Source organism: Phascolarctos cinereus, unplaced genomic scaffold (genome assembly GCF_003287225.1).
Source record: "Phascolarctos cinereus isolate Bilbo 61053 unplaced genomic scaffold, phaCin_HiC Scaffold_5;HRSCAF=322, whole genome shotgun sequence".
NCBI classification, from domain to species: domain Eukaryota; kingdom Metazoa; phylum Chordata; class Mammalia; order Diprotodontia; family Phascolarctidae; genus Phascolarctos; species Phascolarctos cinereus.
Genome location: NW_027555958.1, coordinates 231,263,432 through 231,278,151, shown reverse-complemented (window position 1 = coordinate 231,278,151; position 14,720 = coordinate 231,263,432). Strand labels below are relative to the sequence as shown.

The 14,720-nt window shown below is 42.6% G+C and overlaps 1 protein-coding gene across 1 annotated transcript in view; it reads right to left on the bottom strand.

Moving 5' to 3' along the window:
- LOC110204537 (H-2 class II histocompatibility antigen, E-S beta chain-like) overlaps positions 1–14,720 on the bottom strand; it is a 56,651-nt gene that overhangs the window by 9,324 nt on the left and 32,607 nt on the right. Inside the window, exon 2 of the mRNA XM_078155674.1 lies at positions 2,236–2,348. Coding sequence (XP_078011800.1) covers positions 2,236–2,348 — 113 coding nt within the window. The remainder of the gene's footprint in view (positions 1–2,235; positions 2,349–14,720) is intronic.

Genomic DNA, 14,720 nt, shown 5'->3' with positions numbered 1-14,720 from the left:
CGTTATCACCAAGTTATCCTAAATATAACTTGTTGTACACAGTTGTTTTCATGTTGTCATCCCCAGGGACTTTTACCTTTCTTTATGTCCCTGCAGTTAACACAGTGCCTGGCACATAGCAAGAGCACAATAAAAGTTTGGGGGGCAGCTAGGTGGCGCAGAGGATAGAGCACCGGCCCTGGAGTAAGGAGGACCTGATTTCAAATCTGGCCTCAGACACATAACACTTACTAGACCCTGGGCAGCCACTTAACCCAATTGTAGAAAGAAAGAAAGAGAGAGAGAGAAGAGAGAAAAAAGAAAGAAAGAAAGAAAGAGAGAGAGAAAGAAAGAAGAAAGAAGAAAGAAAGAAAGAAAGAAAAGAAAGAAAGAAAGAAAGAAAGAAAGAAAGAAAGAAAGAAAAAGAAAGAAAGAAAGAAGAAAGAAAGAAGAAAGAAAGAAGAAAGAAAGTTTGGGAGGCTACTTAAATACTGTGTAGTTTGGATGATTGTCCACAAGGGGGCAGCACCTGCTCAGTACACCCATGGGTTATAGCAGGATGATACTGGAGTTGTCAGCTAGGTTAAGCAGCCATCACTCTGCTAGAACTGGGAGATCCCACTGTCCTTGGTGTCTCCTTCCTCAGTCCCTAATAGACTGTCTCTAGAAGGCCCTTCTTCTTGCCCAGACCTGGAGAATGGATGTGACACATGACATACTCTCCCCCCAGAGTCAGTGCAGTTGATAAACCTCAAAAGTGGGTCAGATTCCTTGAGAACAGGTTAGGATCCCAAAGAGACTGTGATGGGCCAGGCCAGGTGCCAGGCCAGGCTGCAGGGGAAATAATGCAGACAGTGCCAGAGGGGCTTTTATCTGTTCCCCTATAATACTTACACTAGCTGGAAGAGGTTGTGTCCCATCCCAGAGGGCTCCCTCCCTGCCCAGAACAAAGGATCTTACACCTCTACTGGGTCATGGCAGAGGCCCTTTGATCCTGACCAGGCTTCAGGGACAGCAGCAATAGTGTGGAGACCAGAGATGACACTGAAAGATGGGGAGTAGGGAGTGCAAGCCTGGCCTGACCAGGGGAGTGGAGGATGAGGGAAAATTGAGCCTACACCTTTTTTTTTCAGTCCATTAACAATGGATCATGAAGACAGGAGAAAAGCCAGCCTGGATCAATCCCCTTGGTCTCTCTAGACCAGTACCTGCCCCTAACCTGCCTCTGAGAAATGGATGGGAAGACATTCCCCTACTCCACCATGATGTTATTCATGAAAACCAGGGGTGGTCCCAAACACTCCAGCGTCACTCATGGCCTTGAAATCATACCTGGGAAATTAATCCAGGAAAGTCTACCCCTTGCTCCCCCAATAACAACCAAATTTAAACCTTTCCAGCAGCTTAGTCGAACTTTGGGACAATCTGTAGTGGGACAGAAGCACTCAGTCAGGGGTGGCAGCTCTGGCCATGTCACCCCCTAATCAATAAACTCCAGTGACTCCCTGTCACCTCCAGAATCAATTATAAAATTCTCTGCTTGGCCTTCAAGGCCCTTCACAACTGGTCCCCTCCTACCCTTCCAGCCTTCTTACACTTCATGTTCTCATGCCCCCAGTCCTCTGCTATCCATTGACACTGGCCTTCCTGTTCTTCCATAAATTTCTCCATCTCCCCAGTCCGGGCACTCTCTGGCTGTCTCCCAGGCTTAGAATTTTCTTCTTTCTCCCCTCTGCCTCCTCACTTCCCGGGCTTACTTCAAGTATCAGCTCAAATGCCACCCTCTACAGGAAGCCTTTCCTGATCCCCCTTAATGTTAGTGCCTTCCCTCTCTTGATCATGTCCCATTTCTCCTCTATCTATCTTGTTCATACAGAATTGTTTGCCTGTTGTCTTCCAATTAGACTGTGAGCTCCTCAAGAACAGGAACTGGCCTTTGCCTTTCTATCCTTAGCATTAGCACAGTGCCCAGCAGACAGCAGCTGCTTCATGATTTCTTATTGACAAACGGCCTCAATCCCTCAGCTCTTGGAGGGGCTGCATCAATTCCCTGAACCCTGAGGAAAAGGGGAAAGGAAATCAAAGGACCATGGAAGAGTTAGTTGGGAGGGGAGCCTGAAAACCAGTTTCACCTACTGCCCACCTGTCTGAGGACCATCCTGTCCCAAGGCCTTCCTTTGGTCTGGGCCTAGAGGGAAGAGTGCTCCCCTTGGGCCCCAACCTGGGCTCTCTGGGGAGCTGCTACTCTGTACTTACTTGGGGCATGTCTGCCTGCAGCCACCTGGGAATTCAGCACCAGCAGGGTCACAGCCAGAACCTCTGTCCAGACCCCGGGGCAGCACACACACCATCCTGGAGACAAGATGAAGCTAAGGGACCCAGAGAGATCTAACAGTCAGGATGGCCCTCGCTTCATGGGAACTCCCCCAAAGTCTCCCAGACTAAGAATTTACCGACTCTCTTGTTTGCTCTGGGGTGGGGCAATCTCAGAAGTGAGAGAGCCAATTAGCATTAGGAATGAAGGGCATCATTAGTTCCCAGGCAGAGGTTCCTTTTGCAGGGTCTGTTCTAATACTTTCATGTTTTTCTGGTGAAGAAAAAAAAAGGTCCCTGAAATCATAGATTCTCAGGGAAGGAAGGGGCCCCAGAGGTCCTGTCTTGGCCACACTATTACAACAGCCAAATGTTAGCATGCTGAAGCTGGGCTGCTATTAAGATCAGTGAAAGTCTTCACTACTGTAGTGGGTCCCATAAAACTGAAGAAGGACCAGTGTTCCATATTTTTAAGAATGGAAGATAGAGAAGTATGTAATCTATGGTTCAATGAATTTTGCTTTTGACTCCCAAAAAAAATTTTAAAACACGTCATAAAAGATATGGTTTGTGAGCATTTTGAAAGGGAAAAGTGATTGTGTAAAAGCCATCAAGACCTCATCAAAAACAGATCATCACAGACAAACCTTCCTTTTTTTGACGCTATAACTGAACTGATGGTTCAGGAGAATATTGTAGATGTAGTACTGTCAGATTCCAACAAAGAATCTGACAGTCTCCAGTGCTACCCTCGGGAGAAGATGGACAGATATGGAGGGATTAATGCTGTTAGCTGGATTTGGAAATGGTTGAATGGCTGGGCCCAAAGGTGAGTCCTTGAGGGTTGAATGTCAGATGGGAAGAAGTTCTCTAGTAGAGCATGCTAGGAAGCTGTCTTTGGTCCTGTACTAGTCAACGTTAAGTTTTTATCATGCCTTGGATGAAGACATAGGAGGCATGCAAAGTGAATTTTCAGATGACTTAAAACTGGGAGACAGAGCTAATGCTTTGGATGACAGAGCCAGGATCCAAAAAGTTGTTAACAAGTCAGAATGATGGAAGAATGAGTAGAATGAGATTAAACTTAACTGAGATAAGTGGAAAGTGGAAAGTTCTACACTTGGACTAAAAAAAAATCCACTTTATCAGCTGGAATGACTCTATGTGATGAAGAGACATCATAATAACAGTATTTACAGATTCAAAGTTGCAAAGCACTTTATAAATTTTACCTCATTTGTTCCTCTCCTGCCTCTTGATTGACACAAAAAATGCTGAGTACAAAGGTGGCTTTATCTCAATTGGCCTCACAGACTTTAGAGGCATTATCCAGAGAGAAGCAGACACAGAGGGAACTCCAGGTATTAGTGAAGAAAGCCTTTGGAATGGCATGAATGTATGGAAGTCAGGCCTTCTTGTCTTTGGACTTGCTCAAAATTCTAGAGACTTCTAAGAATAGATCTACTCTGAGTGAGATTGCTTGCTCATTCCTTATTTGAGCTGAAAACTTAACTCACTTCTAGATGAAAAGCTCATTTACTCATATATTTTATGTCATCTTCTAATCAGACAAATTCTCTGATTTCTGTTTGCCGTTTTGCTTGGATAAATGGCTTTATTCACTATTTGCTATTCATTCTAATCCTTTGTGTAACCAGCATTTTGGGGGAGAAAGAGCCAAGCTGAGGGATGTAAGCCTGGGACTACCCTCCCCTTTAAAAATAATCAGGAAGCAACCATTCTGGAGAGCAATTTGGAACTATGCCCAAAGAGCTATAGAACTGTGCATACCCTTTGATCCAGCAATACCACTACTAGGGCTTTATCCCAAAGATATTTCAAAAAGGGAATAGGACCAATTTGTACAAAAATATTTATAGCAGCTCTTTTTGGTGCCTAAGAATTAGAAATGAGAGGATGCCCATCAATTGGGCAATGGCTAAACAAGCCGTGGTTATGATTGTGATGGAATATTATTGTGCTATAAGAAATGACAAGCAGGATGATTCAGAAAAACCCAAAAGCCTTACATAAACTGATGCAAAGTGAGCAGAACCAGGAGAACATTGTACACAGTAATAGCAACGTTATGCAATGAAGAATTGTGAGTGACTTAGCCCTTCTCAGCAATACAATGATCCAAGATAATCCCAAAGGACTAATGATGAAGCATACTATCTGCCTCCAGAGAAAGAACTGAGACTATGTGATACAGACTGAAGCATGCTATTTTCACTTTCATTCTTTCTTTCTCTTTTTATTTGTCTTCTTGTATAAAATGACTAATATGGAAATGTTTTACATGATTCACATGTATAAACTATATCAGATTTTGTACCATCTCAGGGAAGGGGTAGGGGAGGGAGGGAGAGAGGGCTCAAATTTGAAACTCAAAACTTTTTTTAAAAATGTTTAAAAATTTGTTTCAACATGTAATTGGGTAAAAAAAAATTATATTAAACAAAATTCATCAGGAATACAGCTTTTGTCGTGAATCTGTCATTGCCTACACTACAACTATTTGGAGAGGAGAGTAACCCTAATGGTGTTACAGGGAACAACAAGGGGAGAGACAGAGAGAGAGAGAGAGAGAGAGAGAGAGAGAGAGAGCAAGCACAATATCACCCAGAGGACCATTCTCAGAAGCCTCTAGAATTTCAAGTAACTGCAAGGAAAGTATAGGGCTAGTTTCCCATGCATGTCTGTCATTCCAAAGTTTTTTTTTCCCACTACCTCCCTGATGTCCTTTGTCCACATGTCTCTGAATAATCTCTCCAAAGTTTCTGCAGCCAAATGAAGTAAGCCCCTTACACAGTCATGCAACATCACACTCAGTATTCTTTCCACCAATCAGGAGTCACATACCCCTCCAAATAAGCAGCATGCAGCACAAAATTCCTCCCTCACTTTTCTTATACTCATTGCAAGCTTCCTCCACCTGTGTAGGAGCCAGGTCACAGTTATTATGACTGGAGTGTGCAGCAAGATCTAATGAGGGATGAGGAACCCCAATACAAGAAGTGCTGGGGAAAGGATTCTGAGCTCTCAGTATCTCTTAGAAGTTTCTAGCTAATGCTGGGAGTCTCTTCTGGCTAAGAGCCTATAATTAGGTTTCAAAAAAGAAAAAGCTAAGAAAGGTCCATGCTGAGACCTGCCTCAATCACAAGTGCCATTTAAATAAAACATCTCCACTACAGGCAGAGAAAGGTCTGATGTAGGGAAGAGGGAGGACTGTTTAATACAGCTCCTCTCAGTAGGATGAACACCACCAGTCTTTTCTGATAGCTGTGTCAGTGTGTACCCATGCCCCTTTCTCTCTCCCTACTCCACTCATGTCTGCCCCACTCCATCTTCCTTAAAGTGTCCCCCAAGCCTTAGCCCTCAGAGTCATGGGTCCCATCCACAGAGACTCTAACCCAAGGCAGGAAGGGAGGAACAGAGTAGTTCTCTTTCACTTGTAAGGAAGGACTGGTGGATCCTGAGCTTCCTGCAGTGGGGGAGAAAGTTGCAGGTTGAAGAACAAGCTTTGGGGAAGTTATTTGGGGAAAACCCTCCCATCCTACCTTGGAAGGGCAGGATGTTCTAGCCAATGGGGAGTAGAGGAATGTGTGGCATCATCTGTCTCCAGCAGATGGAGTCTAGCAGTAGGTCTGCTCTAGGGGGTTAGAGAAATCATCAGTGTAGAGAGAAGGTATTTGGGGTAGTTGATTAGAGGAAAGAGACAGACAAAGACAGAGACATCTGTATTTCTCTGGGCAGCTCCTAGGGCAGGTTGTGACATGGCCAACTCCTTGTTGACTGATTAGATGCCAGTGCTTGTGGCTGAGAAATGGGAACTGTAAGAAAGATGAGTTCATACTCAGGCCTGCTCAGTCATGGGAGGGAACTGGGTCCACAGCCCAGCTTCAAGCCCAGCATCAACATCAGAATCAGCATCCAGTATTTATGAGGTGATGGTGTTCAGTGACTCAGTGAGTCAATGTCACTTATCACTATGGTGACTAAGGATTGAGGGTGAAGATGGGAGCATTCTGACCTGAGATTGGCCCTGAAGACAGAAAAAGAAGTCCCATCCATATCAAGACCATGAGATCATTCTATCCCAGTGACAAATCTAGGGAGTCTCACATCCATTGCAAGCTTCACCCAGAGACCTAATGTTCTTAGCTTCTGAAGCACCTTGAGTCGCAGACATCTTCCAATTTCTCTTCTCTTCTCTCTTCCCCTTTATACTCCCTCTATACCTATATAGAACCCTTGTCTCCCCATAACTTCATGTTCCTCCCAGAACCAGCCTGTTTTCCAGGCCTCCAGCTCTCTTTCCACCATGGCTCCCCAGCCATTCATTCCAACCACCATGCCTCACTCCTGTCATAGCTATCTACTAAAGATCTCATGTCTAATTACCTCTGTTTTCAATGTTTAATTCACTGAATAGCCATATATTATGCACCCACTATGTGCAAAGCTCAACATTAGTGGTTAGATATACAAAGATCAGGAAAAAAAAATAGTCCCTGCCTTCAAGAAGGTTACATTATACCAGGGGAATATACTGTGGCAACCTCTCTGTCTCCCTTTCACATATGAAGGCCTCAGAAAAACTGTCTCAGGTTCAAGTTTCTCTCTGTGTTGACATCTACTAAAAATATAGCTCACAAGCCCCCACTAAAGAATTACCTTTTGTTCTTAGAGGTTTAGAGAGATAAAGGCTAGACGCACACATGTGAGAGTTATACATATAGAAATAAAAAATGAACCAGTGTAAGTTCATGAGATCACCAAGAGGCAGATGGGTTGGGGTCTGAGGGCTATTGTTTTCACTGCCTATAGACCCATAGACAGAGAGGCAGCTAGGTGGCACAGTGGATAGAATGCCAGGCCTGAAGTGAGGAAGATTCATTTTCCTGAGTTCAAATCTGGCCTCAGACACTTACTAGCTGTGTCTCTGGTCAAGTCACTTGACCCTCTTTGCCTTAGTTTCCTCATCTGTAAAATGACCTGGAGAAGACAATGACGAACCACTCCAGTACCTCTGCCAAATGGGGTCACAAAGAGTCAGACACAAATATGTAACTGGGTGTCAGCACCCTGGGGCAAAGCCCCAGCTGTCCTTCCCTAACCACAGCTCTGGGATCCTGGAATCAAAGGAAAGATACAATGCAGTATACATTTATTAAGCTCCTACAATGTGCAACTGTGCCAAGCACTGTTCTAAGCACAGGGGTACAAATAAGAAAAAGAAAGACAGTCCCTGCCTTCAAGGAGCTTACAGTCTAATGAGGGGAGACAAAACAGAAAAGGAAAGGGTGAGGAGGACGACAGTGCCAACAGTGCCAGAGGATAACTGGCATGGGAGCGTAATGAAGACACCTGTAGAGTCCAAATCAAGCAGAGCAGCCAGTGGCAAAGGAAGATCTCTGCTGGCTGGGATTTGGAGCTCTCTATGAAGGGAGGCGATGGGAGCAGGTTTTTGCTCTGCTGTCCAGCCCTCCAATCAGAGAGGCAGAAGTGACTAAGGGGCTGATGAGGCATAAGCAGAGAAGCTGAAGCAATCTCCATGATGTGGAGTTTTCTGATGCTGAGTTTATCTGGTGATGAGTTAATCCTGAATGGATGTGATGAAGATGATGGTGGAGTTAAAACCAAGCAGAGCAGCTAGTGGCAAATGAAATAGGGATATCTATATCCCTATGTATGTCATCAGCCCTCTTAGGATGTAAGCTCCTTGAGGGCAGAGGCTGTTCTGCTTGCATATTCATATGAACAGCACTTAGCACAGTGATTGACGCATAAGTGATATGTGTGTGTATTTGTGTATGTGTATGGAATCTAGGCAGTGCAGTGAATACAGTACCAAGCCTGGAATCAGGAAAACCCGAGTTCAAATCCGGCCTCAGATGTTTACTAGCTGTGTGACCTTGGGCAAATCACCTAACCCCATTTGCCTTAGTTTCCTCATCTGTAAAATGAGCTTGAGAAGAAAATGACAAACAATTCCAGTATCTCCACCAAGAACACTCCTAAATAGGGTCATGAAGAGGTAGATATGACTAAAACAACTGAACAAGTACGTGACAAATTTTTTTCCCCATCCATTCATATATTGCCCAGCCACAGTGAGAATGTTAGCCACTGCAGTTTCTGTTGACCAGTAAGTATCATGCCAAGTAAAACACAAATGGTAATGAGCATGAGAATTCTCACATCACCATCACCAGCAAGTCTTCCTCTTGCTCCCTCTCACCCATTTCCTTCTAACTCTTTCAAGTTAAACATCTTTTCTCCCTCTCTCCAATCCCTCCTGACTCTAACATTCTCTTCTATTAACATTGCTTTAGTGTCCACTATGTGAAGAGTATTAGATTAGATGCTAGGCGGGTTCCTGTTTACTGGAACTTAATAGGGGAATATAAGAAATACATGAATAACCATAGAATAAAACCAACTGTGATAAATACACCTGAGAGGAGAAAACCAAGTGTTAGATGAGCTCCAAAGTGGGGAAGTTGTTACCAATGATGTGAATCAGTGAATCAGTTATCAATGATGTGAAGATTTCCTGAATGAGTTGCATTTCATCTTTTTTAAAATGGATAGGAATTTGAAAGAGGGGGAAGAGCATTCAGCATAGGAAACAGTGTAGGCAAAGCTACAGAAACAGAAAAGGCAGATATGTGTCCTAGTATAAACTTATAATCCATAAAATTCTTCATTGCCCCCCTACTGTTTTGTACTTTCTTCATGATTCTTCTTCAATCCACCTCTATCCTGTCCACTCCAAATTTGTCCAAATTTATTCCCTACTACTTAACACTTAGTAGCTGTGTGACTGAAAAAATTGCTTCACCTCTCTGAGCTTCAGTTCCCTCATGTTGAAAATGTGGATAATGATATTTGTACTACTTACATGCCACTAATGTTGTGAACTGCAAGATGTTATGTAGATGTGATCTTTTTTGTTCAATTAACTTATCCAGTTGCTCTTTCTTCATTTGAATGTCCCAGCATTTCTCTTTGTCCCATTCAGTATGACCATCTGAAATTCTGTCGTATCATTTACCCTGTGCTGATCTCTTCCATTCCAGCCTCTCCCCACATCATTCAGTCCTGGCCTTGACCACTGCCCTCCTAAGCACCTGCCCTGGTCCCCACTGATTTTCTCCACACTCCTGCCTCCATAGCCTCTGCCCATCTTCACCATCTCATTCTCTCTCCTACTCTAAACTTAGATTTCTTTTTTAAAGATTTGCACTATTTTTAAAACTTTTATGCTAATTTTAATAAACACTAAATAAAACAAGCACTTCCATATACACAGCAGAAGAGTAAAAGGGGATTGTATACTAAAGAATCTTGTGTACCCTTTGCAAGAATGCAACAAATTCAAAATGTAAGTTTCTTTTTAAAAAATTAATAAAATACTTTTAAAAAAGAGAAAATATCCAAATGATCTTAGAAAGCTCTTAGAATTAAGTAGTTAACAATCAATTTGTTTATTGTAGATCCTTAATATTTCTGCCACTCAACCTTCAAAGCTGTTTGACTCATCCATAGAATCCCTCTGTTAGCTTAGATTTCTCTACAGCCCTTTCCTTTCTCCAAAGCTTCCTTCTGGAGACACCGCATGCTCTAGATACCTTCTCAGACTGCCTGACAAGCCACATCCTTCCCTCCAGAAAAAGCCTCTTATTATAACTGCTTCACCTGGCATGTCATAAAACTAGCTGATATTTCTTCCATGCTAAAGCAGAAAAGTCCTTGCTAAGAGAAACTATGGCAACCAAAAAAAGGAAAAGAGGATGCAGGTGTGTAAGCATCGGTTTCCCTAGGCAGTGGTTCTTAACCTGGTGTCTGTGAAACTTGTTTTTAAAAATATTGCTGTAATTGGATATACTAGAACATTATAGACCAGGGCAAGCTCCAAATGAATATATGACTTAGACCTGAAGTATGACATCATAAACAAATTAGAGGAGCAAGGGGAAAAAAGCTATCTTTCAGATCTATGATTAAGGCAAGAGTTCGTGAGAAAGCAAGAAACAGCTCACAGAAGAGAAAGTGAGCAATTTTAGTATATGAAATTAAAAGTTTTGCACAAAGAAAGCCAATGAAGTTAAAACTGTAAGGCAAACAATCACAGGGACATTGAAGCTGGTTTCTCTCATAAGAACTTAATTCATATGCACACATAGAACATACATATAGTATGTATTTATGTATGTATGTATATGTATATGAATAAATGTGTGTACATATATCACACACATATAATCATATATACATATAGATTGTTGACTCTATGAAACTGACTCATTTTGGAAGAATCTTTCATTCCCTCAATGATAGTCACTGTCTATGAAAAGGCAGTTTTCCGAGGGAGAAATCAAGCTTTCAATAGTCGTGTAAAAATGCTCTAAATCAGGAATAATTAGAGAAACGAAAATTAAAGCAAATTTAAGGTTTCACCTCATACTCATCTAGCTGACAAAGATGCCCAAGGAAGAAAATGCACACACTGAAGGGGATGTGGGAAAATAGGCACAGTAGTGCACTCTTGTTGGAGCATGGAATTGGTTCTAGGGAGACTCAAGGTGCTGGGAGCGCCTCTTTTCTTCTGAGTCAGATTTTTCACTGAAAGAATTTGTCTCGGTTATCTGTTGAGAGGGTGGGAGCAGGGGTGCTAGAGAAAGCTTAAGAGATGAAAAAGTTTAGAACAAGTGCTTTGGGGAGTGTGATGAAGAATGACTTAGGGAGGCTTTGCTGCCCTAAGGGCCCAGTTGAAGTTAGATAACATAAATGTGAAGTGGACCCTGGGACCCAGGTTGTGTGACTCCTTCTAGCACCTTGACATGGTACATAAATAGGAGAAGGAGATGCAGGGGTGATCACCTGGGAGAGTACTGAGGGGTGCAGGGGCTGAAGAAAATTGTGCAGGCAGAGTAAGTTTAGGAGGAACAAGGGAATGATCAAAGATTATTTTCAGATATAGGAGTTAGAGAATGTGTGATCATGAAAGTGGAAGAAATGGAGGTTCCAGTGAGATCAAAAGTATGACCTTTCTTACATGCAGTTGTGGTGGAATGAAGGAATAGGTCATGGAAGATAAGGAGATTGAGAAACTGGCAAGCTAGGGGTGATTGAGAAAACATCTATGTGTATGGGGAAGTACCCAAAAGTTAAGAACAGGGGACTGGGGTTCAGAGGAAGACTATGAGTTAGAGACTATACTTTTTAAGGAAATAGGGAGGTCATTGTACTGCTGAGAACAGCTAAGTCATTCACAGTTGATTATCCTTACAATATTGCTGTTACTGTATACAATGTTCTCTTGGTTCTGCTCACTTCACTTTGCATCAGTTCATGTAAATCTATCAGGTTTTTCTGAAATCTACCTGCTCATCGTATTTTATAGTCCAATAGTATTCCATTACATTCAAACACCTCAACTTATTCAGCCATTGCACAATTGATGGGCATCCATGCCCTCAAAACAAAATGACTAATGTGGAAATATATTTAACATGATTGCACATATTTACCTGATATCAAATTGCTTACTGTCTTGGGGAGGGGAAGGTGAGGAGAGAGGGACAAAATTTTGAACTAACATTTAAAAAAAATGAATGTTAAAGGACAGCTGGTGGCACTGTGGATACAGCACCAATCCTGGAGTCAGGAGTTCAAATCCTGCCTCACACACTTGTTATCTGTGTGATCCTGAGCAATTCAATGATTGCCCCCAAAAAAGTGAACACTGAAAAGTGTCTATACATGTAATTGGGAAGAATAAAATATTATTTAAATATAATCAATAAAAAACAAAAGAGGATGAATGACTTGGAGTGAAGTAGATGATCACTACCAGTATCTGGATTGGTTGATTTATTTGTACCCAGTGAATCTTAAAGAGAAGTTTCCAGTAATGGCAGTAGAGAAAACATCTACAAGTGGCAATGGGGAAAAAGTTCTAAAAAGAGAGCTTTTGTCTTCCTTTGCCTGGAGCTGGGCCTCCAGGTCACATCCTAGCCATTTCCAAACCATACTGCAGCCTATATTACACCATCTCCTCTGGCTCCAGCTCCCCTGTGTGTCTTGTCTTTCCTCATTAAAATGTAAACTCCATAAGGGCAGAGACTGAGATGCATGTTTGTATTTGTACCCCCATATTTAGCAGAGCACCTGACACATAGAAATCACTTAATAAAAGCTTTTTCATTCATTCATTCATGGGATTTTTCCAAGACAGGTGTGTATATTGATATGTGGAGGAAGGCATGCATGAGAGAAGTGCAGCCAGCACTGAAAAGGGTGGCCTAGGATGTGTGTCTTAGGAAAGGGGAGGAGGTGAATGGGACAGGGGTATGGAGCTCATTCTCTGTTAGTAGACAGATATATTTCACATTCATCCACTGGCTTGAATAAATGAATCAGTTTGGAGACTCCTGAGACTAGCCGGAGGGGCTGATACTTTGGAAGAGCAGGGACCATGAGAGGTGGGCTTTGATGATCATCTGTCTCAACTCCAATTCAATAGGCTACTCTCCTGAGTGGGACTCTTCAGTCTGGAGAGAGATCTGACCAGAGTCTGAACTGGGACTTCAAAGCTGGCTTTTTGCTGCTAAAGTCACTTTAAAAATAGGAAGCCTATGGCCTATTTCCACAGGCTGAGGAGTGAGAGTGGGCTGGGATTTGCCTTTGGCCAGCATATTTTATAAAAGAGGGAAACCAAGGCAGGGAATTGTGGAATCAAAAGAAGTGGACAGACCTAAAAGAGAAATGTCACTCAAAGTTTAGAATGCACAGAAGCTGGCAATGAAAGGCAAGGGAAAAAATGGATTGAAATGATTTCTTTATACAAAGCACTAGGTTGGATATTGAAGACAGAAGGAAAAGAAAACAAAAAAGAAAAGACAGAAACTAATGTTACATCACAGTAGCTTACATGGACAGGTATGCCATATACACTTATAAGTAAATCCAAAATTATACATATGACAAGGGCCTGAGGAGATTATTCCAACTTTCCCTTGCACTGACCAGACTAGGTAAGGCTGAAGCAGTCTCCACTCCCCAAGCTATTCCTTCACTGAGAGGCTTTATCTCAATTCTGTGCTTAGCAAGTGAATTTCTGATTTGAACAAGCTCAGAGGTTTTCTTCAGCCTCAGAGGGCTAGAGGAACTTCTTCAGTCAATCTGGCAATCTCACTGTAGGGTTGATGCAGGCACTGCCAGACCTAGCTCAGTGTTTGGGAGGCTCCAAAAGAAAGTGTGGGAAAGAAGACGTATCAGACTGCCTACCACACTGAAGGTCTACTGAGCTGTTGCACTGACTTCATTGTTGTATGCCTGTGAAATCTGGACGGTATATCAGAATCATGCCAGGAAACTGAACTGCTTCCATTTGACTTGTCTTGGGAAGCTTCTGAAGATCACCCTGTGAGATAAGGCACTGGACACTGAGGTCTTTTGGGGCTAAACTGCCAAGCATTCAAACTGTATTACAGAGAGCACAACTCACCCAAGGCAGGCACTCACATGGCACTCACATGGTGGTCAGAAGAAAAGATACGTGGACATTCTCAAAGATTCTCTGAAGAGCTTTGGTACCAACTGCATCACATGAAAGGCAATGCAAGGGACAGCCCAGCACAGTGTGCCTACATCAAAGCAGGTACTGTGTTCTATGAGTGAAACAGAATTGCAGTAACTCAAAAAAAAATGTGAGATGCACAAATTTAGACATCTCCACTCTGAATGTTCCTATGGACTATTGTAGATAAATTGTAGGAGAGCCTTCTGAGCTCATATTGGTCTGATCAGCCGCAGTCACACACTGTACCTTGACTACAACATAGTGATCACATTGTGGTCCTCTTTAAACATGAAGGACAGCAACCAACCAGCACCTAGCAAAGTGTCAAGGCCTTGTTCAAATCTAGTGAAGAAAGGAACTGTGTTCTCAAACCATAAATGTATCACTCATTTATATGGAGCATAGTAGACTTGACTCAATAGATTCCTTCTTGAGAGCATTTCAAGAGAGATAGACACTGACACCTCAGAGTGAGGGTGAGAGGTAGAGGAGAAACAGAATGGAGAAAAGTCCAGGGAAGGATGTGACTCTGAGCTGAGCTTGGAAGGAAGCTACAGACTCTGAGATGCCAGACATGGAATAACACATGTATGATCAAGTCTGTGAGTGGTAGGGTTTGTGATATCAAATATGGGCAACAGCTAGCAGCAGGTCAGTTTGACTGAAACAGGACATTCATGAAAGTGAGTGATAGGACATAAGAGTGAAAAGGGAGGTGGGAATCACAGGATCCTAGATTTAGAACTGGAAAGGACCTTAAAGGCCATTGAATCAAACCTCTCTCAATTGGCAGATGAGGAAACTGAGGCAAAGAGAAGTTAAGTGATTTGCA